This window comes from Chelonia mydas, chromosome 2 (assembly GCF_015237465.2).
Source record: "Chelonia mydas isolate rCheMyd1 chromosome 2, rCheMyd1.pri.v2, whole genome shotgun sequence".
Lineage (NCBI taxonomy): Eukaryota > Metazoa > Chordata > Testudines > Cheloniidae > Chelonia > Chelonia mydas.
Window position 1 is genome coordinate 261,299,407 of NC_057850.1, and position 22,862 is coordinate 261,322,268.

The window sequence follows — 22,862 nt, forward strand, 5'->3', positions numbered from 1 at the left end:
CCGGGCTTTGGGCTGGGAGCTCTGGGCTTGCGGACATGCCCCTCGCAGAGCAGGTGTAGCACCGTATCACCATTCATGTCCCCGGACCTGCATATACACACTAGGTCCTGACAGCCAGCCAAGGGCTCCATTTCCTTTCACCCCTTGGCAACCCTTGCTGAGCTCATCCTGCCCACAACAGGGCATTGTATTGACATGAAACTGTATCGGCAGGTGGGTCTCTGGGCTGGCGGCTAGCGCTGTATCACTGACACACACACATAATAGCCACACTAACACACACGCACAGCACCACTGCTACTCAGCAACCCAGCCCTGCCGTCATCAAACACCCGCCGCAGAGCAGCACAGATGAGGTGACCCAAAGCCCATGGCATGTTGGATACCCAACACCCTCCATGCCCCAGCACCCACAGCAATCCAGATACCAACAACCTCTGCGACCCAGATACAGTGAGTAGAACCTCAGAGTTACAAACTGACCCGTTAACCACACACCTCACTTGGCACCAGCAGTTCGCAATCAGGCAGCAGCTAAGTGTGAGGAAGTGGGAATGTTCCTGATGTTTTCTCTGAATACTGTGTGTGCCTCAGTTTCCCCTCTGTGTTATTCAAGTGTCTAGGTGGTGGGATAAGAGTGTGTGATCATTGCAGAGACCCCTAGAGGGCAGGTGTGATGCTGACTGGCTGCCAGGCTGACACTCCGTATCCTGGCATCTGATGATCTGGCCCGGTGCTGGAGAACAAAGAGACCAGGTAACCTGTTTTCCCTGAGAAAGAGACAAAGTCCTGAGATGGGGAAGCTGGGTGTGACTGAGGCCAGGCAGATGGAAGGGGTCAGTCTGGTTTGGGACTCAGGGGAAGAGCCCCAGGCTCTGGATCCCCCCCAAGATGGACTTGGCTGTAACTTCTGTTCCCTGTGCTGAAAAGCTGTTCTACGACTAATAACCTGTCTGTGTCACACGGTGGCCGGGAGTCACAGCTGGCTGCGGAGTGTGGGGCCGGGCCCTTTGGGGCATGTGAGGCTCCCCAGGTGCGGGGAGCTCACGGGGTGACAGGGGGCTGATCGCTCTGAGGTCAGACCCAGGAGACGCTGAAGCTTGCCACGGTGAGAGTGCGCTCTGAGCGAGTGCGCTCTGTCTGACTTCAGGGTGAGCGGTCCCAGAGCACCCAGCTTGGGACCCTGTGACAGACATAAAGAAAAGCACACCCAGTACAGTCTGAAACCTGAACGACTAGAAAGATTTTTTAAGAATTGACAAATGAACGAAACTGTTTCTGGGCTTGTTTCGTTGAAATGAAGCTGGTTAATGTCACGGAGTCCCTGGGCGATGCTCTGGAACTGCTCCCTACGAAGCCAGGCAGGACTCTGGGGAAGTCTCCTCTCTGGGGGAAGCCTGTCTGCAGGACACACAGCTCACACAGCTTCCACCTTCCTGGGTCTGACCTCGGAGCATTCAGCCTCCTCTGCCCCTCCGTGCGCTTCCCCCAGCGAGTCCGCTCAGGCGGGGTCCTGGGGAAGCCAGAGGGTCCTGCCCCCCTACTCTGCAGTCAGACGGGACTCTCAGCCAGCCAGGAAAACAGAAGGTTTATTAGACGACAGGAACATGGTCTAACACAGAGCTTGTAGGTACAGAGAACTGGACCCCTCAGCTGGGTCCATTTTGGGGGGCAGGGAGCCAGACAACCCCATCTGCCCTTCACTCCATGTCCCAGCCAGCCCCAAACTGAAACTCCCTCCAGCCCCTCCTCCTCTGGGCTTTGTCCCTTTCCCGGGCCAGGAGGTCACCGGATTCCTTTGTTCTCCAACCCTTTAGCTCTCACCTTGCAGGGGGGAAGGGCCAGGCCATCAGTAGCCAGGAAACAGGCTGTCGGCCATTCTCTGTGTCCAGACCCCTGCCCACACCTGCCCTCTAGGGCTCTGCAATCATACACCCTTATCCCATCACCTAGATACTTAAGAACTGCATAGGGGAAACTGAGGCACCCCCACACTATTCAGAGGAAACATTAAGAACAGTCCCGCTTCGTCACAGTTAAAAGCAGCATTTCTGTCTACACAGTAAAGCTCCAAAGCTGTGTGAAGTCACCGTTCAGCTGGAAAAGTCGGAAAGAACCACAACGTTGTGTTCAGAGTTCCCAACAACCTCCGTTCGCGAGGTGTTCGCAACGCTGAGGTTCTGCTGTACCCAACACTTCCCATGACCAGCGCCCATGGCGACCCACATACCTGATACCCGCAGCGACCCAGATACCCAGCGCCTGCGGCGACCCACATACCTGATGCCCGCGGCGACCCAGATACCCAACGCCCACAGCAACCCACATACCTGATGTTCAGGAAGACTCAGATACCTAGCGCCCGCGGCGACCCACATAGCTGATGCCCGCGGCGACCCAGATACCCAACGCCCACAGCGACCCACATACCTGACGCTCATGATGACCCAGATACCCACTGACCGCGGCGACCCACATAGCTGATGCCCACGACGACCCAGATACCCGACACCCGCGGCGACCCACATACTCGACGCCCATGGCGACCCACATACCCATTGCCCGCAGCGACCCACATAGCTGCTGCCCACGGCGACCCAGATGCCCAGTGCCCGCGGCAACCCACATAGCTGATGCCCACAGTGACCCACATACCTGACACCCGCTGCGACCCACATAGCTCATACCCGCAGTGACCCAGATGCCCAGCGCCCATGGTGCCATGGGAGCCCAGCCTCTGCAGAGCCATGATGGCCCAAACCCCAGTGAGACCCAGAAATCCAACACAGACACCCCAAAAAGGGTGCTGACCCAACCCCTTAGGTGCTGAGGAACAGCCCCAATGCAGGGATACAGAAAGCCCACGTTACAGCAATCTGCTGAGAAAACACCCAGGTCATACGGCACCCAACATCCAATTCCCACACCACCCAAAGCCTGTGTGACACCAACTGCCAGCACGTCACAGCAGCCAATCCCCTCAACTCAGATACCCACCACCCGCAGTGACACCCAGCACCCATGTGACCAAATACCCAACACCCACAATTAGAGCCAGCACCCACGGGCACAGATACCCACCACCCACAGTGACACCCAGCACCCATGTGACCAAATACCCAACACCCACAATGAGAGCCAGCACCCACGGGCACAGATACCCACCACCCGCAGTGACACCCAGCACCCATGTGACCAAATACCCAACACCCACAATGAGAGCCAGCACCCACAGGCACAGATACCCGCCACCCACAGTGACACCCAGCACCCATGTGACCAAATACCCAACACCCACAATGAGAGCCAGCACCCACGGGCACAGATACCCACCACCCGCAGTGACACCCAGCACCCATGTGACCAAATACCCAACACCCACAATGAGAGCCAGCACCCACAGGCACAGATACCCACCACCCACAGTGACACCCAGCACCCATGTGACCAAATACCCAACACCCACAATGAGAGCCACCACCCACAGGCACAGATACCCACCACCCTCAGTGACACCCAGCACCCATGTGACCAAATACCCAACACCCACAATGAGAGCCAGCACCCACGGGCACAGATACCCACCACCCGCAGTGACACCCAGCACCCATGTGACCAAATACCCAACACCCACAATGAGAGCCAGCACCCACGGGCACAGATACCCACCACCCACAGTGACACCCAGCACCCATGTGACCAAATACCCAACACCCACAATGAGAGCCAGCACCCACGGGCACAGATACCCACCACCCGCAGTGACACCCAGCACCCATGTGACCAAATACCCAACACCCACAATTAGAGCCACCACCCACAGGCACAGATACCCACCACCCACAGTGACACCCAGCACCCATGTGACCAAATACCCAACACCCACAATGAGAGCCAGCACCCACGGGCACAGATACCCACCACCCGCAGTGACACCCAGCACCCATGTGACCAAATACCCAACACCCACAATTAGAGCCACCACCCACAGGCACAGATACCCACCACCCACAGTGACACCCAGCACCCATGTGACCAAATACCCAACACCCACAATGAGAGCCAGCACCCACGGGCACAGATACCCACCACCCGCAGTGACACCCAGCACCCATGTGACCAAATACCCAACACCCACAATGAGAGCCACCACCCACAGGCACAGATACCCACCACCCTCAGTGACACCCAGCACCCATGTGACCAAATACCCAACACCCACAATGAGAGCCAGCACCCACGGGCACAGATACCCACCACCCGCAGTGACACCCAGCACCATGTGACCAAATACCCAACACCCACAATGAGAGCCAGCACCCACAGGCACAGATACCCACCACCCACAGTGACACCCAGCACCCATGTGACCAAATACCCAACACCCACAATGAGAGCCAGCACCCACGGGCACAGATACCCACCACCCGCAGTGACACCCAGCACCCATGTGACCAAATACCCAACACCCACAATTAGAGCCACCACCCACAGGCACAGATACCCACCACCCACAGTGACACCCAGCACCCATGTGACCAAATACCCAACACCCACAATTAGAGCCACCACCCACAGGCACAGATACCCACCACCCACAGTGACACCCAGCACCCATGCGACCAAATACCCAACACCCACAATGAGAGCCAGCACCCACGGGCACAGATACCCACCACCCGCAGTGACACCCAGCACCCATGTGACCAAATACCCAACACCCACAATGAGAGCCAGCACCCACAGGCACAGATACCCACCACCCACAGTGACACCCAGCACCCATGTGACCAAATACCCAACACCCACAATGAGAGCCACCACCCACAGGCACAGATACCCACCACCCACAGTGACACCCAGCACCCATGTGACCAAATACCCAACACCCACAATTAGAGCCAGCACCCACAGGCACAGATACCCACCACCCACAGTGACACCAGCACCCATGCGACCAAATACCCAACACCCACAATGAGAGCCAGCACCCACGGGCACAGATACCCACCACCCGCAGTGACACCCAGCACCCATGTGACCAAATACCCAACACCCACAATGAGAGCCACCACCCACAGGCACAGATACCCACCACCCGCAGTGACACCCAGCACCCATGTGACCAAATACCCAACACCCACAATTAGAGCCAGCACCCACGGGCACAGATACCCACCACCCACAGTGACACCCAGCACCCATGTGACCAAATACCCAACACCCACAATTAGAGCCACCACCCACAGGCACAGATACCCACCACCCACAGTGACACCCAGCACCCATGCGACCAAATACCCAACACCCACAATGAGAGCCAGCACCCACAGGCACAGATACCCACCACCCACAGTGACACCCAGCACCCATGTGACCAAATACCCAACACCCACAATGAGAGCCACCACCCACAGGCACAGATACCCACCACCCACAGTGACACCCAGCACCCATGCGACCAAATACCCAACACCCACAATTAGAGCCAGCACCCATGGGCACAGATACCTACCACCCGCAGTGACACCCAGCACCCATGTGACCAAATACCCAACACCCACAATGAGAGCCAGCACCCACGGGCACAGATACCCACCACCCGCAGTGACACCCAGCACCCATGTGACCAAATACCCAACACCCACAATTAGAGCCAGCACCCACAGTGACACCCAGCACCCATGCGACCAAATACCCAACACCCACAATTAGAGCCACCACCCACAGGCACAGATACCCAACACCCGCAGTGACACCCAGCACCCATGCGACCAAATACCCAACACCCACAATGAGAGCCACCACCCACAGGCACAGATACCCAACACCCGCAGTGACACCCAGCACCCATGCGACCAAATACCCAACACCCACAATTAGAGCCACCACCCACAGGCACAGATACCCACCACCCACAGTGACACCCAGCACCCATGTGACCAAATACCCAACACCCACAATGAGAGCCACCACCCACAGGCACAGATACCCACCACCCGCAGTGACACCCAGCACCCATGTGACCAAATACCCAACACCACAATGAGAGCCACCACCCACAGGCACAGATACCCACCACCCACAGTGACACCCAGCACCCATGTGACCAAATACCCAACACCCACAATGAGAGCCACCACCCACAGGCACAGATACCCACCACCCACAGTGACACCCAGCACCCATGTGACCAAATACCCAACACCCACAATGAGAGCCACCACCCACAGGCACAGATACCCACCACCCACAGTGACACCCAGCACCCATGTGACCAAATACCCAACACCCACAATGAGAGCCACCACCCACAGGCACAGATACCCACCACCCACAGTGACACCCAGCACCCATGTGACCAAATACCCAACACCCACAATGAGAGCCAGCACCCACGGGCACAGATACCCACCACCCACAGTGACACCCAGCACCCATGTGACCAAATACCCAACACCCACAATTAGAGCCAGCACCCACGGGCACAGATACCCACCACCCGCAGTGACACCCAGCACCCATGTGACCAAATACCCAACACCCACAATGAGAGCCACCACCCACAGGCACAGATACCCACCACCCACAGTGACACCCAGCACCCATGTGACCAAATACCCAACACCCACAATTAGAGCCACCACCCACAGTGACACCCAGCACCCATGCGACCAAATACCCAACACCCACAATGAGAGCCAGCACCCACGGGCACAGATACCCACCACCCGCAGTGACACCCAGCACCCATGTGACCAAATACCCAACACCCACAATGAGAGCCACCACCCACAGGCACAGATACCCACCACCCACAGTGACACCCAGCACCCATGTGACCAAATACCCAACACCCACAATTAGAGCCACCACCCACAGTGACACCCAGCACCCATGCGACCAAATACCCAACACCCACAATGAGAGCCAGCACCCACGGGCACAGATACCCACCACCCACAGTGACACCCAGCACCCATGTGACCAAATACCCAACACCCACAATGAGAGCCAGCACCCACAGGCACAGATACCCACCACCCACAGTGACACCCAGCACCCATGTGACCAAATACCCAACACCCACAATGAGAGCCACCACCCACAGGCACAGATACCCACCACCCTCAGTGACACCCAGCACCCATGTGACCAAATACCCAACACCCACAATGAGAGCCAGCACCCACGGGCACAGATACCCACCACCCACAGTGACACCCAGCACCCATGTGACCAAATACCCAACACCCACAATGAGAGCCAGCACCCACGGGCACAGATACCCACCACCCACAGTGACACCCAGCACCCATGTGACCAAATACCCAACACCCACAATGAGAGCCACCACCCACAGGCACAGATACCCGCCACCCACAGTGACACCCAGCACCCACGTGATCAAATATCCAACACCCACAATTAGAGCCACCACCCACGGGCACAGATACCCACCACCCACAGTGACACACAACACACGCAGGCATACAAATACCCGCCATCCGCAGAGACACCCACCACCTGCAGCACACAGACACCCAACACATGCAGTGACACCCAGCACCCATGGGCACACAGACACCCAACGATCGCAAGGTGGAAAAGGGAGCATGGGACCTCCCAATCCCCCATTACATTGCATAGACTCCTTGGTGCTGGGACACTGTGCTGCTATGTGTTCCCACTCCCCACACACATAAGATCTAGATTTGCTTCTACTCACCCCCCTATCACAGGAGTTAGGGGGTTTAGTCCCGGGGTTCCCCCCACTCAGGCCGATCCCTTCCTGCTGGGGTCCCCGCTGGTTTTCGTCCCCCCCACCTTCTTCCACCTAGGATTCCCCAGGGGTTTGGCCACCCAACCTTCCAGGGTTGGGGTCGGGTGCTTGCTTCGAAAGGGGCCTTCCTTGGGTAGTCGGGTCATTTCCCTGGCTGTCATCCGTCTTTCTACCAGCATGATCATCTCGTTGTAAGTGGACGGTTTGTTCTTGCCTACCCATTTGCGGAGATCTGGTGGCAGTCCCCACAGGTAATGGTCCATGACCAGGGTCTCCAAAATCTCCTCCGGCCTGCACACCTCGGGCTGTAACCACTTCTGCGCGAGATGTATGAGGTCGAATAGCTGGGACCTCAGGGGTTTGTTTTCCTGGTATTTCCTCTCATGGAACCTCTGGGCCCCTACCGCTGCTGTGACCCCTGATCGTGCTAGGATCTCTGCCTTCAGACGGGTATAGTCAGTGGCATCCGTGGCAGGCAAGTCAAAGTAGGCCTTCTGGGCCTCTCCACACAAAAAAGGGGCGAGAATGCTGGCCCACTGCTCCTGGGGCCACGCCTCACGCTGAGCAGTCCTTTCGCATGAGAGGCGATTCTCTCTACGTCATCTCCTGACGTCATCTTTGGCAGACAACCAGTGGCCTTCAGGGTTCATCTCCTGTCAGACCCCCGGGCCTGGGTGGTGAGGATCTTCAGCTGGTCCACCACCTCCCTCAAGAGGGCATGATCTTGGGTCACCTGGCCCATTAATAATTGGTTGGTTTCCTGCTGTAGCTGCATAGACCCCTGTTGCGCCATTTCCTGAACCCGGGTGGCCTCCTGCTGGGCCACCGTGGCTTGCAGCAGGGTTCACACCATCTCCTCCATCGTGGTACAAAACAAAACCCCAAAACACCAGTGCGCCCTTTTTTTTTTTAATCTCTTTCTTCCATCACACTGTGAACGATGATCCCACTTCTAACACCAGTTCTGGAAAAGTTCCGACCTTCTCTCAGTGGGTCCCATGCTTCCAGGCGGATTATGCCAGCCTCAGAGACTCACTGTGACCTTCCATGTAACCCTTCTTCCTCTGGGGTGAAGGTCACAGCCTACTGAGCCATTTTCACCAAAAGCCAGCAAGGGAGGTGGGAAGAAGCAACCCTCCTTTGCACAGTCTCTGTTGCTTCACAGTCTCTGTGATTCATTGGGGGGCGGGGGGGAGGAAAAGGGGGAGCCCAGGCCCACCCTCTACTCCGGGTTCCAGCTCAGGGACCCTAATAGCAGCAACCCTTGGTAGGTTTCAGAGTAGCAGCCGTGTTAGTCTGTATTCGCAAAAAGAAAAGGAGGACTTGTGGCACCTTAGAGACTAACAAATTTATTTGAGCATAAGCTTTCGTGAGCTACAGCTCACTTCATCGGATGCATTCAGAACCATCAGCTACACAACTGACCCACTGAGAGAAGGCAGACACGCCTTGGGACTCAGCCAGGTGTGCAGGGCCCTGCCTATGGACAGAACTCTGAGGTGTTTCCAGGCCACGGGATGGGCAGCTTGTCCTTGGGACAAAGAAAGCAGAGACCACATGGCAAGAGACTATAAACAGCTGCTGCAGCTCCTCCATCTGGTCTTCAATCCTGCTTCCGACCTCTGGAGGGACTTGGCTACAAATGGAAGCTCTGAACAAAGGACTCAATGACCCATCCCAGCTGGGGATGTTCTCCAGAGACTTGATTTGAACCTGCAGTTTATTCCATCACTGTTACAAGCCTAAACCAAGAACTTCGCCATTGCTGGATGTCATTGATTCCATTGAACCCATTCTAGCTCTCATCTCTATCTTTTTCTTTTTATGAATAAACTTTTAGATTTTAGATTCTAAAGGATTGGCGACAGTGTGATTTGTGGGTAAGATCTGACTTGTGTATTGACCGGGGTCTGGGGCTTGGTCCTTTGGGATCGAGAGAACCTTTCTTCTTTTACTGGGGTGTTGGTTTTCATAATCATCTGTCCCCATAACAAGTGGCACTGGTGGTGATACTGGGAAACTGGAGTGTCGAAGGGAATTGCTTGTGTGACTTGTGGTTCGCCAGTGGGGTAAAACCAAGTCTTCTCTGTTTGGCTGGTTGGGTTTGCCTTGGTGTGCACAGAAACCCCAGCCTTGGGCCGTAACTGCCCTGCTTTAAGCAGTTTGTCCTGAATTGGCACTATCCGTTGTGTCCCGCCAGAACCAGCATCGCCCCCACCTGACTAACTGGGAGGCTTTTTACTAGTTTCAGCCAACCCCAGATTGGCTTCAGGTGTCCCAATCAACCTAGCTGTCTTCACTGCTTTCTGGAAGACTCTTAGTTGGACCCAGGTGCCTTAATTGACCTGAAGCAACTGCCATTTGCTTACCCTGGTAACAGGGATTTATTTAGCCTGGGGCTAATACATAGGGTGACCAGATGTCCCGATTTTATAGGGACAGTCCCGAATTTTGGGTATTTTTCTTATATAGGCTCCTATTAGCCCCCACTCCCTTCCCGATTTTTCACACTTGCTGTCTGGTCACCCTACTATTATGTCTGTCTCCAACCTTTTCCCGATAGCCGTCTGACCTTGCCCCGTCACATAACCCAGCACCCACAGAGACACCCAGCACTCACGGGCACAAAGATACCCAAAACCCACAGAGACACCCAGCACCCATGAGCACACAGATACCCAACACCCATGGTGACACCAGCAACCATGGGCACAGAGACACCCAATACCTGCAGTGCCACCCAGACCCACGGGCACACAGGTACTCAACACCCGCAGGGACACTCAGCACCTGCAGGCGCACAGATACTCAACACCTGCTGTGACAGCCAGAACCCCCAAGCACCGATACCCAGCACCCCAGTGACACCCATCACCCAGGAGCACACAGACACCCACCACTAACCGCAGGGGCAGCCAGCACTCACAGAGACACTGTAACCCATGGTTACACCAATACCGAACACCACTGACCACACAACACCTGCTGGGACACAGATTTTGAAATGTGAACCCAGCAACCCCCCAAGTCATGGCCAGGCCATTCTCTTGACACACGCCATCCCCAGCACCAGGAGGACACAGTGACGTCCAGCCACCTCTAACACCAAAACCCTGCTCCCTGGCAACCCCACCCCTACGGGGGGCAGTGGGGAGGGGAGGTCAGGGGGTGCCGGGCTCTGCCGGGGGCGGGGAGCAGGACTTGGGGGGGGGGCAGTGGGGAGAGGCAGTCAGGGGGTGCCGGGCTTTGCAGGGGAAGGGGTGCGGGGCTTTGGGGGGCAGCGGGGATGGACAGTCAGGGGGTACCAGGCTCAGGAGGGGGAAGGGTGCAGAGCTTGGGGTGTCAGGGGGTGCTGGGCTCTGCAGGGGGAGGGGAGCAGGCCTTGGGGGGCAGTTGGGAGGAGTAGTCAGGGGGTGCAGGGTTCAGCAGGGGGTGGGGAGCAGGGCTTGAGGGGGCAGTGTGGAGGGGTAGTCAGGGGGTGCCAGGCTCTGCAGGGAGAGGGGAGCAGGGTGTGGGGGGGCATTGGGAGGAGCGGTCGGGGGTGCAGGGCTCTGCAGGGGGAGGGGGGCAGGACGTGGGGGGGCGTTGGGAGGAGCGGTCAGGGGTGCAGGGCTCTGCAGGGGGAGGGGGGCAGGGCGTGGGGTGGCAGTTGGGAGGAGCGGTCGGGGGTGCAGGGCTCTGCAGGGGGAGGGGTGCAGGGCTTGGGGGGGCAGTGTGGAGGAGCAGTCAGGGGGTGCCAGGCTCTGCAGGGGGAGGGGAGCAGGGCTTGGGGGGGCATTGGGAGGAGCAGTCAGGGGGTGCAGGGTTCAGCAGGGGGTGGGGAGCAGGGCTTGGGGGGGCAGTGTGGAGGGGTAGTCAGGGGGTGCCAGGCTCTGCAGGGGGAGGGGTGCAGGGCTTGGGGGGGCAGTTGGGAGGAGCGGTCAGGGGTGCAGGGCTCTGCAGGGGGAGGGGGGCAGGGCGTGGGGGGCAGTGTGGAGGGGTAGTCAGGGGGTGCCAGGCTCTGCAGGGGGAGGGGTGCAGGGCTTGGGGGGGCAGTTGGGAGGAGCAGTCAGGGGTGCAGAGCTCTGCAGGGGGTGGGGAGCAGGGCTTGGGGGGGCAGTGTGGAGGGGTAGTCAGGGGGTGCCAGGCTCTGCAGGGGGAGGGGTGCAGGGCTGGGAGGCACTGTGGAGGAGCAGTCAGGGGGTGCCAGGCTCTGCAGGGGGAGGGGGGCAGGGCGTGGGGGGCAGTGTGGAGGGGTAGTCAGGGGGTGCCAGGCTCTGCAGGGGGAGGGGGGCAGGGCGTGGGGGGGCGTTGGGAGGAGCGGTTGGGGGAGCAGGGCTTGGGGGGGCACTGTGGGGGGCAGTCAGGGGGTGCCAGGCTCTGCAGGGGGAGGGGGGCAGGGCGTGGGGGGGCAGTTGGGAGGAGCGGTCGGGGGTGCAGGGCTCTGCAGGGGGAGGGGGGCAGGGCGTGGGGGGGCAGTTGGGAGGAGCGGTCGGGGGTGCAGGGCTCTGCAGGGGGAGGGGGGCAGGGCTGGGAGGGCACTGTGGAGGGGCAGTCAGGGGGTGCCAGGCTCTGCAGGGGGAGGGGGGCAGGGCGTGGGGGGGCAGTGTGGAGGAGCAGTCAGGGGGTGCCAGGCTCTGCAGGGGGAGGGGGGCAGGGCTTGGGGGGGCATTGGGAGGAGCGGTTGGGGGAGCAGGGCTTGGGGGGGCACTGTGGGGGGCAGTCAGGGGGTGCCAGGCTCTGCAGGGCTGGGAGGGCACTGTGGAGGGGCAGTCAGGGGGTGCCAGGCTCTGCAGGGGGAGGGGGGCAGGGCGTGGGGGGGGCGTTGGGAGGAGCGGTTGGGGGAGCAGGGCTTGGGGGGGCACTGTGGGGGGCAGTCAGGGGGGGCCAGGCTCTGCAGGGGGAGGGGGGCAGGGCTGGGAGGGCACTGTGGAGGAGCAGTCAGGGGGTGCCAGGCTCTGCAGGGGGAAGGGGGCAGGGCTGGGAGGCACTGTGGGGGGCAGTCAGGGGGTGCCAGGCTCTGCAGGGGGAGGGGGGGCAGGGCTTGGGGGGGCATTGGGAGGAGCGGTTGGGGGAGCAGGGCTTGGGGAGGCACTGTGGGGGGCAGTCAGGGGGTGCCAGGCTCTGCAGGGGGAGGGGGGCAGGGCTGGGAGGGCACTGTGGAGGGGCAGTCAGGGGGTGCCAGGCTCTGCAGGGGGAGGGGGGCAGGGCGTGGGGGGGCGTTGGGAGGAGCGGTTGGGGGAGCAGGGCTTGGGGGGGCACTGTGGGGGGCAGTCAGGGGGTGCCAGGCTCTGCAGGGGGAGGGGGGCAGGGCTGGGAGGGCACTGTGGAGGAGCAGTCAGGGGGTGCCAGGCTCTGCAGGGGGAGGGGGGCAGGGCTGGGAGGCACTGTGGGGGGCAGTCAGGGGGTGCCAGGCTCTGCAGGGGGAGGGGGGCAGGGCTTGGGGGGGCATTGGGAGGAGCGGTTGGGGGAGCAGGGCTTGGGGGGGCACTGTGGGGGGCAGTCAGGGGGTGCCAGGCTCTGCAGGGGGAGGGGGGCAGGGCTGGGAGGGCACTGTGGAGGAGCAGTCAGGGGGTGCCAGGCTCTGCAGGGGGAGGGGGGCAGGGCTGGGAGGCACTGTGGGGGGCAGTCAGGGGGTGCCAGGCTCTGCAGGGGGAGGGGGGCAGGGCGTGGGGGGGCACTGTGGGGGGCGCTCCGGGGTATAAAACGCTCCTGTCTGCTATGTGCTAAAGCCAATGCCACTCAGTCCAGCCTGCTGTAAATCTAGATCAAGCCATCTGGGGCAGGATGTGGGGGAGGGGAGGATGTTTGTCCCCCCCCCAGAGAACCCCTGTCGCCATGGCAGCTCCATCCCTGGGGCTTCATGGGGCCCACCAGCCCAGCCCTGCTAGCCCCACACTGCTGGTCCCCAGGGCCAGGGCTGCTGGCCCTCCACTGGCCCAAGCCCCCAGCCCCCAGCCCCAGCCCTGCCCTCCTGTCCCTCAGCCCCTTCCCTACGCCCCAGGCCCCATCCCGTCCCCATGCCCCTGCCCCATTCCCCAGCCCCTGCCTGCCCCGTCCCCATGCCCCTGCCCTGTGCCCCAGCCTGTCCTGTCCCCGGGCTCCTGCCCTGTGCCCCAGTCCCTGCCTGTCCTGTCCCCTGCCCCATTCCCCAGCCCCTGCCTGCCCCGTCCCCATGCCCCTACCCTGTGCCCCAGCCTGTCCTGTCCCCGGGCTCCTGCCCTGTGCCCCAGTCCCTGCCTGTCCTGTCCCCTGCCCCATTCCCCAGCCCCTGCCTGCCCCGTCCCCATGCCCCTACCCTGTGCCCCAGCCTGTCCTGTCCCCGGGCTCCTGCCCTGTGCCCCAGTCCCTGCCTGTCCTGTCCCCTGCCCCAGCTTCACCATGCCCCTCCCCCATTCCCCAGCCCCTGCCTGCCCCGTCCCCATGCCCCTGCCCTGTGCCCCAGCCTGTCCTGTCCCCGGGCTCCTGCCCTGTGCCCCAGTCCCTGCCTGTCCTGTCCCCTGCCCCACTCCCCAGCCCCTGCCTGCCCCGTCCCCATGCCCCTACCCTGTGCCCCAGCCTGTCCTGTCCCCGGGCTCCTGCCCTGTGCCCCAGTCCCTGCCTGTCCTGTCCCCTGCCCCATTCCCCAGCCCCTGCCTGCCCCGTCCCCATGCCCCTGCCCTGTGCCCCAGCCTGTCCTGTCCCCGGGCTCCTGCCCTGTGCCCCAGTCCCTGCCTGTCCTGTCCCCTGCCCCATTCCCCAGCCCCTGCCTGCCCCGTCCCCATGCCCCTACCCTGTGCCCCAGCCTGTCCTGTCCCCGGGCTCCTGCCCTGTGCCCCAGTCCCTGCCTGTCCTGTCCCCTGCCCCATTCCCCAGCCCCTGCCTGCCCCGTCCCCATGCCCCTGCCCTGTGCCCCAGCCTGTCCTGTCCCCGGGCTCCTGCCCTGTGCCCCAGTCCCTGCCTGTCCTGTCCCCTGCCCCAGCTTCACCATGCCCCTCCCCCATTCCCCAGCCCCTGCCTGCCCCGTCCCCATGCCCCTGCCCCGTCCCCATGCCACCTTGCCTACCTCCTGTGCCACCAGACTGGAGATGCGGACGGCGCGGCGCACCCGGGCGTTCTTGTGGTCGCCCTCGGGCTGCGTGCCACTGTCCTTCCTGCCCTGGGACATGGCAGGTGCTGGGGGCTCTCAGATCTGGGCCCCCCACATTGTGTGCTCACACCCCCGTTCCCCTCCACGTCCCATCCTGCTGCCAGCACCCGGCCACATGCCGGGTCCTGAGCCGGGGCAGCCTGGAGCTCCAAGCAGCGCAGCTGGGTTCTCTGCTCACACTGACAGATGGAAGAACAGCGCTGGACTGCCCGCCCCTGTGCCCACCCACGGGGAGGGGCCTGCCCTGCCCCCCGCCCTCCCCCTCTGCATTGGGGCTTGCACTTTCCCATCCCCTACCTTCCCCCTGGCTCACAGGCTGCTGGCTGCCCCTCCCCACCAGGCCTGTCACAGCATCTGAGACCCCACCCCAAGTTCTCCTGCTGATGGGAAACTGAGGCACGGAGAAGGGATGGGCCTCACCCCAGGTCACCCAACGAGGCAAAGGATGAGCTGCCAAGAGGACCCAGGAGTCCAGATTCCCAGTCACCCCACCTCCTCCTGTGCCATCATTCACCCCGGTCTCCTCCCAGAGCTGAACCCAGGCATCCTGACTCCAGCCCCCCAATCTTGTTCTAACCATCAGACCCTACTCCCCGCCCCCCAAGCTGGGGATGGAACCCAGGCATCCTGACTCCCACCCCCCACCCCTGCTCTAACCACTAGACCCTACTCCCACCCCCCGACCCGAGCTGGGGCTGGAACCCAGGCATCCTGACTCCGTTCTAGCCCTCATGGGGAGGGGGTGAGAGCCCTGGGATGCCCGGAAGACCCCGCCCCAGCCCTGACCATTGCTGACGCTGCTGACTCACCCTGCGCCGGCGCCAGGAGCAGGCAGCTCGCAGTGTCCCTGGCAGCCGGCAGCGAGTGCGGGGGCAGGCGGGAGAGCCCAGCCGAGGAACACGCCGCGCATCCCTAATGGCCAGAGAGCCCCCTGCCAGGCGCCGTCACCCATCACTGCCCCCACGGCGGCACCCATACGCTGGCACAGGCCTTGGGCCTCCCCACAGACCACACCCGCCCCGCAGGGCCAGTGTTCGGAGTGGGTCCCCACAGGCACCCCGTGGGTGGGGACATTCTCCCGTCCCCATGCTCCTGTGTAAACAGCCCCTTGCCTCACCCCAGGGGCCAGATCTCAGCACTGGGGGCAGCCCTGTGTAACCAGCCCCCCGCCCCAGGGGGTGGTGAATGCTCTGGATCCCCAGCTCTCACCCACATGCCTCGGCCCCTCCCCAGCTGCCGGTGGGCTCTGGTGGACACCCCGGTGGCATGCCGGGAGCCAGGCCGGTGCCACGCAGCTCTCCATGGTCACTCCGTGCCCTAGCCCACCAGAGGGGCCATGGCTAGACACACATGGAGTGAGCCCAGCTGTAGTCGCAAGGGGATCCCAGCCCACCCACTGCTGCCCCCCCATAGCAGAGCGGGCATCCCTGGGTCCAGCCCAGGCCAGCACCCTCCCCTGTGTGCCAGGCCCGGTGGCTAGTCCGAGAGCACGGTGACCTTGAGCGAGTGCTGCAGGCATAGGGAGGCGAACGGAGGGCTGGCTTGTACGGCTGCTGTCACTGCAGCTGATTCACGGCTCTGTCTGGGAGCCCCGTGCCCACACCCCACCCGCCCGCCCGCCCTGCTCCCTGTGCCGGGAGTTAGAACTGCTGTAAAGCCGCTCGCGGCGTCCTCTCAACAACGTCCCCGCCCTGCACACGGCACCGTCTGCTCCGCATGGGCTTCGCCGTGCTCCTCACCCGGCTCCCTGCACCCTGCCCGGCACCCGGCTCCCCCTGCCAGGCACCCGGCTCCCCCCGCCCTGCCCGGCATCTGGCTCCCTCTGCCATGCCCAGCACCCGGCACCCGGCTCCCTCTGCCCTGCCTGACACCCAGCTCCCTGCCTGGCATCTGGATCCCTCTGCCCTGCCCAGCACCCAGCTCCCTCTGCCCTGCCTGGTACCCGGCTCCCCCCGCCCTGCCTGGCACCCGCTTCCTGCCTGGCATCTGGCTCCCTCTGCCCTGCCTGGCACCCGGCTCCACCCACCCTGCCCGGCACCCGTTTCCCCAGGCCACCTCCACCCTGCCCCACGTGCTGCCCACTGCTGCCCTAGACCTTGCTCCCCGCTGCCGCCTTCTGCTCCCCCAGGCCTGGCCTGGCCGCTGCCCGCTGCTGCCAGTATGTGAGGCTCCCTGTGCCACGTCTCTGGATGACTGCCCAGCTCTGCCAGGCCCCTGGCCAGCCTGAAGCACGTCCCAGGCTGCAGCATGCGGGCCCCTACCACTGAAATGCAACCACACCAGGCCACGCTGTGCCTCCTGCAGCCCAGTGCTGTGCCCCGAGATGGGCATGGCCAAGCCACACAAGCCCAGTCACCCCCACGGTGCCCATAACTGTTCTTGCCCTACCTGGTGCAATGGCTGGCGCCTGGCGGTGAGTGCCAGCGAGGGGGGAGGGGATTACCGGGCCGCCAGCAGCAGCGCAGGGATTAATGTCACTGCCAAGGCCCCGGGGCTGCTTCGCTCCTGGAGGGGAAGGAGCCCATGTGTGCGGGGGGGAGGGGTTGAGGGTGCTGGGGGGGGGCCTGCCCGGCATAGCCCTGTGGGGAGCATGCCCTCCTCTGGAGCGCCAGGGCAGGCTGCGAGAGCCCACTGCCCAAGGGCACTGCTGGGAACACTGGGGTCCCCACGGGCGCATACAGGGCCCTGCCGCAGCGCCCCGGTGCCTGGGGGCTCGCCACCTTCCCCAGAGGCACCTGGCCCTGGCTGTGCCCAGGAGCAGGGCTAGCTCTGGGGGGGTCCCCATGTGGGTGCATGTGCAGACACGTGTGTGGCTGCGTGTGCTGGCAGCATGCACACACATTCCCAGGAGGACGGCCAGGCGTGTGGGAGCACACGTGTCTGTGTTGCTGTGTCGCTCAGCGTGTGCACACGCATGTTGGGGCATGCTGGCCCCTCCATGCCCCTCCCCGGGGGCTCCCCACCCTGCGCTGTCCGTGCTCCCTCCTCGAGGAGCCGTGTGCCAGCCCGATGGGCAGCAGGTGCAGTCACAGCTTCTCCCCGACGCCCCACGCAGCCTCGGCCCACAGCGCCTGCCACACCCGCAACGCTTCCTTCGTTCGTCAGGGTTTTCACGTTAAAAACCAGGCCAACGGTTTGCCCCCCAGAGGACGAGACACACACAGAGCCCCTGTCTGCCCACAGTCCACGGGGAACCACGCTGGGGCCAGCACCAACTGCCACCTGAGAGCGCCCCCCCAGGGCCCCTGCCCCGCTCCCCGCAGCCCAGCGCCCCCTGCCGAGCCCCCATCCCGCTCCCTGCAGCCCAGCGCCCCCTGCCGAGCCCCCGCCCCGCTCCCTGCGGCCCAGCACCCCCTGCCGAGCCCCCGCCCCATCCCCGCAGCCCCCACCCCCTGCCGAGCCCCCGCCCCGCTCCCCAGCACCCCCTGCCGAGCCCCCATCCCGCTCCCTGCAGCCCCCACCCCCTGCCGAGCCCCCGCCCCACTCCCTGCGGCCCAGCGCCCCCTAGCACTCTCCTGGGGCATTGCGGCCAGCACTGACTCAGCCCCTGGCCCACGGTCCACTGCATCTGCATCTCTTTGGGTCGCTGCCCAGGCCTGGCTCAGCCAAGCCCTGAGGAGGTGGCTGCAGACACTGCTCTGGCTCCCAGCCACACACACCTGCCCTCGCAGCTCTGCCCCAGGGCCCAGCCACCTCCCCCTCCCCAACCGAGGCACCCCTCCCCCCACCAGACGCAGCCCCCTGCCCCCAGGTCGAGCACTCAGCAGCCCCCTCCCACGCCCCGTGGGCTCTGTATTCTGGAAGGCAGAGGAGGTCGCCATCGTCCAACCCACAGCCCCGTGCCCAGCCCCAAACTGGGCTGGCTGAGCTGGGGGGTCGCTGGGAGGTCTTGGTGACCCCCCAGGCCTGTGCATCACACCCTGGATCCCAGCCCCAGGGCAGGCAGGGGATGTGCATGGAACATGCTGAGCACCGGGCAAACCGAGTCTGAGCCCAGTCCCCTGGCATGCCCTGCCCGGCCAGGCCCCAGGGCGGCCGTTCGGCCCCCCGGCCGTCCTCTTCCAGGCACCTCGCTGCCCTGTTCCACCAGCAGAGCAGCCGCTGCTATGGGCCCATGCCAGCCCAGGGCAGGCACAGCACGGCAGCACACCGCCCGAGCTAGGGGCGGGAGCCAGCCCTCGGGCAGCCGCACATCACGAGGCAAATGCCCCACTGGGAGCCCGCCGGGCAGCCTCCTGCACTGCCCCAGCACCCACTGGCTTGGCAGTCCCTGCCCCCGAACCTCCCGGCAAGGCTGCTGCATGGAGCCCAGCCCAGCTAGCGTCAGCCTGTCCCGCTGGGTGTCCCAGAACTCAGCCCCACTCAGCCTGCCATCACAGCCGCCCCTGGCAGGGCCCCAGTGGGCCTCACCGCTCTCCCCGCTCCCGGCAGGAAGCACCCCCAGTGGGCCTCACCTGGGTGACCTTCTCGGTGACGTTGTGCGTCCGGTCCTTCAGCTTGGTGGGCGCGATGATCTCCCGCTCGCTGGACGGCGACGTCAGGAAGGCCTCGGCCTTGAAGTCCACGAAGTTGAGTGTGATCTGCGGGATCCTGCTGATGGTGCGGTAGCGCATCAGGTCTGAGTCCGAGGTGGAGTTCAGCAGGCTGCTGCGCAGGTTGTTCATGGCCCCTGAGGACAAGAGGACGCGACGGTCGGGGGCAGCCTGGCACACAGGGCCCAGCTCCTCTGCAGAAGGCAGCAGCTCTGGGAACTGCCAGAGAAACAAGGAGACACTGGCATAGACGGGCCCCATGCCAGTGTCCCAGGGCTCAGTCTGGGCAGGACTGACCCCGTGCCAGCTCCCCTGGGGCTCGGTGTGGGCGGGACTGACCCCGTGCCAGCTCCCCTGGGGCTCGGTGTGGGCGGGACTGACCCCGTGCCAGCTCCCCTGGGGCTCGGTGTGGGCGGGACTGACACTGTGCCAGTGTCCCAGGGCTCGGTGTGGGCGGGATTGACCCCATGCCAGTGTCCCAGGGCTCGGTGTGGGCGGGACTGACCCCATGCCAGCTCCCCTGGGGCTCGGTGTGGGCGGGACTGACCCTATGCCAACTCCCCTGGGGCTCAGTGTGAGCAGAACAGGCCCTGTGCCGGCACCCCAGGGCTGGGTGTGGGCAGGACAGACCCGTACCAGTGCCTTGGGGCTGGGTGTGGGCAGGACAGACCCATACCAGCGCCCCGGGGCTGGGTCTTGGCGGGACTGACCCCGTGCCGGCGCTCCAGGGCTGGATGTGCAGCTGAGGGGCAAGAGGCAGGCTGTGAGGGCTGGGCTGGGCTCTAGATGGGGAGCTGTGCCAGTGAACAGGTGGTGAGTAGCTGTCAAGCTTTTCCCGTTGGGGTCTGGGGGCTATAGCCCTGCTCCCCGGGGCCAGGGTCCTGGCGGAGGGAGACGGGGAGGCCCCTCCCCATGGGAGTCCATCTGTCCCCAGCCAGTTAATAGCATGGTCCCCAACGCGCTAACGGGGCAGGGGCTGAACAGGTAACTGCTGTCCCTGCTATACTCCTCCGGATGGAAGAGTGTAAAAATATTCCTCAGGTGTACAGGAGGGAAATCAGGAAGGTCAGATCACACCTGGAATTTGTGACGAAGCGGGACTGTTCTTAATGTTACCTCTGAATACTGTGTGGGTGCCTCAGTTTCCCCTATGCAGTTCTTAAGTGTCTAGGTGGTGTGATAAGGGTGAATGATCGTTGCAGAGCCCTAGAGGGCAGGTGTGTGCAGGGGTCTGGACACAGAGAATGGCTGACACCCTGTCTCCTGGCAACTGATGGCCTGGGCCCTTCCCCCCTGCAAGGTGAGAGCTAAAGGGTTGGAGAACAAAGGAATCCGGTGATCTCCCACCCCGGGAAAGGAACAAAGCCCAGAGGAGGAGGGGCTGGAGGGAGTTTCAGTTTGGGGCTGGCTGGGACATGGAGTGAAGGGCAGACGTGGTTGTCTGGCTCACTGCCCCCCAAAATGGACCCAGCTGAGGGATCCTGTTCTCTGCACCTACAAGCTCTGTGTTAGACCATGTTCCTGTCGTCTAATAAACCTTCTGTTTTACTGGCTGGCTGAGAGTCCCGTCTGATTGCGGACTTGGGGGGCAGGACCCTCTGGCTTCCCAAGGACCCCGCCTGGGCGGACTCGCTGTGGGAAGCGCACGGAGGAGCAGAGGAGGCTGAATGCTCCGAGGTCAGACCCAGGAAGGTGGAAGCCGGGTGAGCTGTGTGTCCTGCAGACAGGCTGCTCACAGAAAGGAGACTTCCCCAGAGTCCTGCCTGGCTTCGAAGGGAGCAGTTCCAGAGCATCGCCCTGGGACTCCATGACAGAGTTGCAGCTCACAAGAGATGTTAAGAGTAACAAGAAGGGTTTCTTCAGGTATGTTAGCAACAAGAAGAAAGTCAAGGAAAGTGTGGGCCCCTTACTGAATGAGGGAGGCAACCTAGTGACAGAGGATGTGGAAAAAGCTAATGTACTCAATGCTTTTTTTGCCTCTGTCTTCACGAACAAGGTCAGCTCCCAGACTACTGCACTGGGCAGCACAGCAAGGGGAGGAGGTGACTAGCTCCCTGTGGAGAAAGAAGTGGTTCGGGACTATTTAGAAAAGCTGGACGAGCACAAGTCCATGGGGCCAGCTGAGCTGCATCCGAGAGTGTTAAAGGAGTTGGCGGATGTGATTGCAGAGCCGTTGGCCATTATCTTTGAAAACTCATGGCGATCGGGGGAAGTCCCGGATGACTGGAAAAAGGCTAATGTAATGCCCATCTTTAAAAAAGGGAAGAAGGAGGATCCTGGGAACTACAGGCCAGTCAGCCTCACCTCAATCCCCGGAAATATCATGGAGCAGTTCCTCAAGGAATCAATTCTGAAGCACTTAGAGGAGAGGAAAGTGATCAGGAACAGTCAGCATGGATTCACCAAGGGCAAGTCATGCCTGACTAACCTAATTGCCTTCTATGACGAGATAACTGGTTCTCTGGATGAAAGCAGTGGACATGTTATTCCTTGACTTTAGCAAAGCTTTTGACACTGTCTCCCACAGTATTCTTGCCAACAAGTTAAAGAAGTATGGGCTGGATGAATGGACTAAAGGTGGATAGAAAGTTGGCTAGATTGTCGGGCTTGTCACGGAGTCACCAGGGGGATGCTCTGGAACTACTCCATACGAAGCCAGCCAGGACTCTGGGGGAGCCAGCTCTGGGGACGCTTCCTCTCCCCAGGGCAAGAAGCTCAAACGGCTTCCACCTTCCTGGGGCTGACCTCGGAGCATTCAGCATCCCCTTCTCACACCGTGCACTGCCCACAGCGAGTCTGCCCAGGCAGGGTCCTGGGGGGGCCAGAGGGTCCTGCACCCGAATTCCACAGTCAGACGTGACTCTCAGCCAGCCAGTAAAATAGAAGGTTTTTTAGACAACAGGAACATGGTCTAACACAGAGCCTGTAGATGCAGAGAACAGGACCCCTCAGTCAGGTCCGTCTTTGGGGGCAGGGAGGTCAGAGCCCCATCTGAGCCTCCCTCCATTTCCCCAGCCAGCTCCAAACTGAAACTCTCCAGCCTCTCCTCTCACCTCTGTCTCTTTCCGGGGCCAGGAGGCCACCTGATCTCTTTGTTCTCCAACCCCTTGCAGAGGGGCCCAGGCCATCAGTGGCCAGGAAACAGGGTGTCGGCCATTCTCTGTGTCCAGACCCCTGCACACACCTGCCCTCTAAGGCTCTGCAACAATCACACACCCTTATCCCACCACCTAGATACTTAAAAAGAAAAGCAGGACTTGTGGCACCTTAGAGACTAACCAATTTATTTGAGCATAAGCTTTCGTGAGCTACAGCATCCGATGAAGTGAGCTGTAGCTCACGAAAGCTTATGCTCAAATAAATTGGTTAGTCTCTAAGGTGCCACAAGTCCTCCTCTTCTTTTTGCGAATACAGACTAACACGGCTGCTACTCTGAAAC

The 22,862-nt window shown here is 62.1% G+C and overlaps 1 protein-coding gene across 4 annotated transcripts in view; it reads right to left on the reverse strand.

Annotated features, from left to right (window-relative positions):
* The window catches only part of KCNH2 (potassium voltage-gated channel subfamily H member 2), a 120,200-nt gene that overhangs the window by 49,890 nt on the left and 47,448 nt on the right, over nucleotides 1-22,862 (reverse strand). For all 4 annotated transcript variants that reach the window (XM_043541857.1, XM_043541855.1, XM_037891469.2 and 1 more), the window contains one exon: nucleotides 19,346-19,560. In XM_043541857.1, the coding sequence (XP_043397792.1) occupies nucleotides 19,346-19,560 (215 nt within the window). The remainder of the gene's footprint in view (nucleotides 1-19,345; nucleotides 19,561-22,862) is intronic.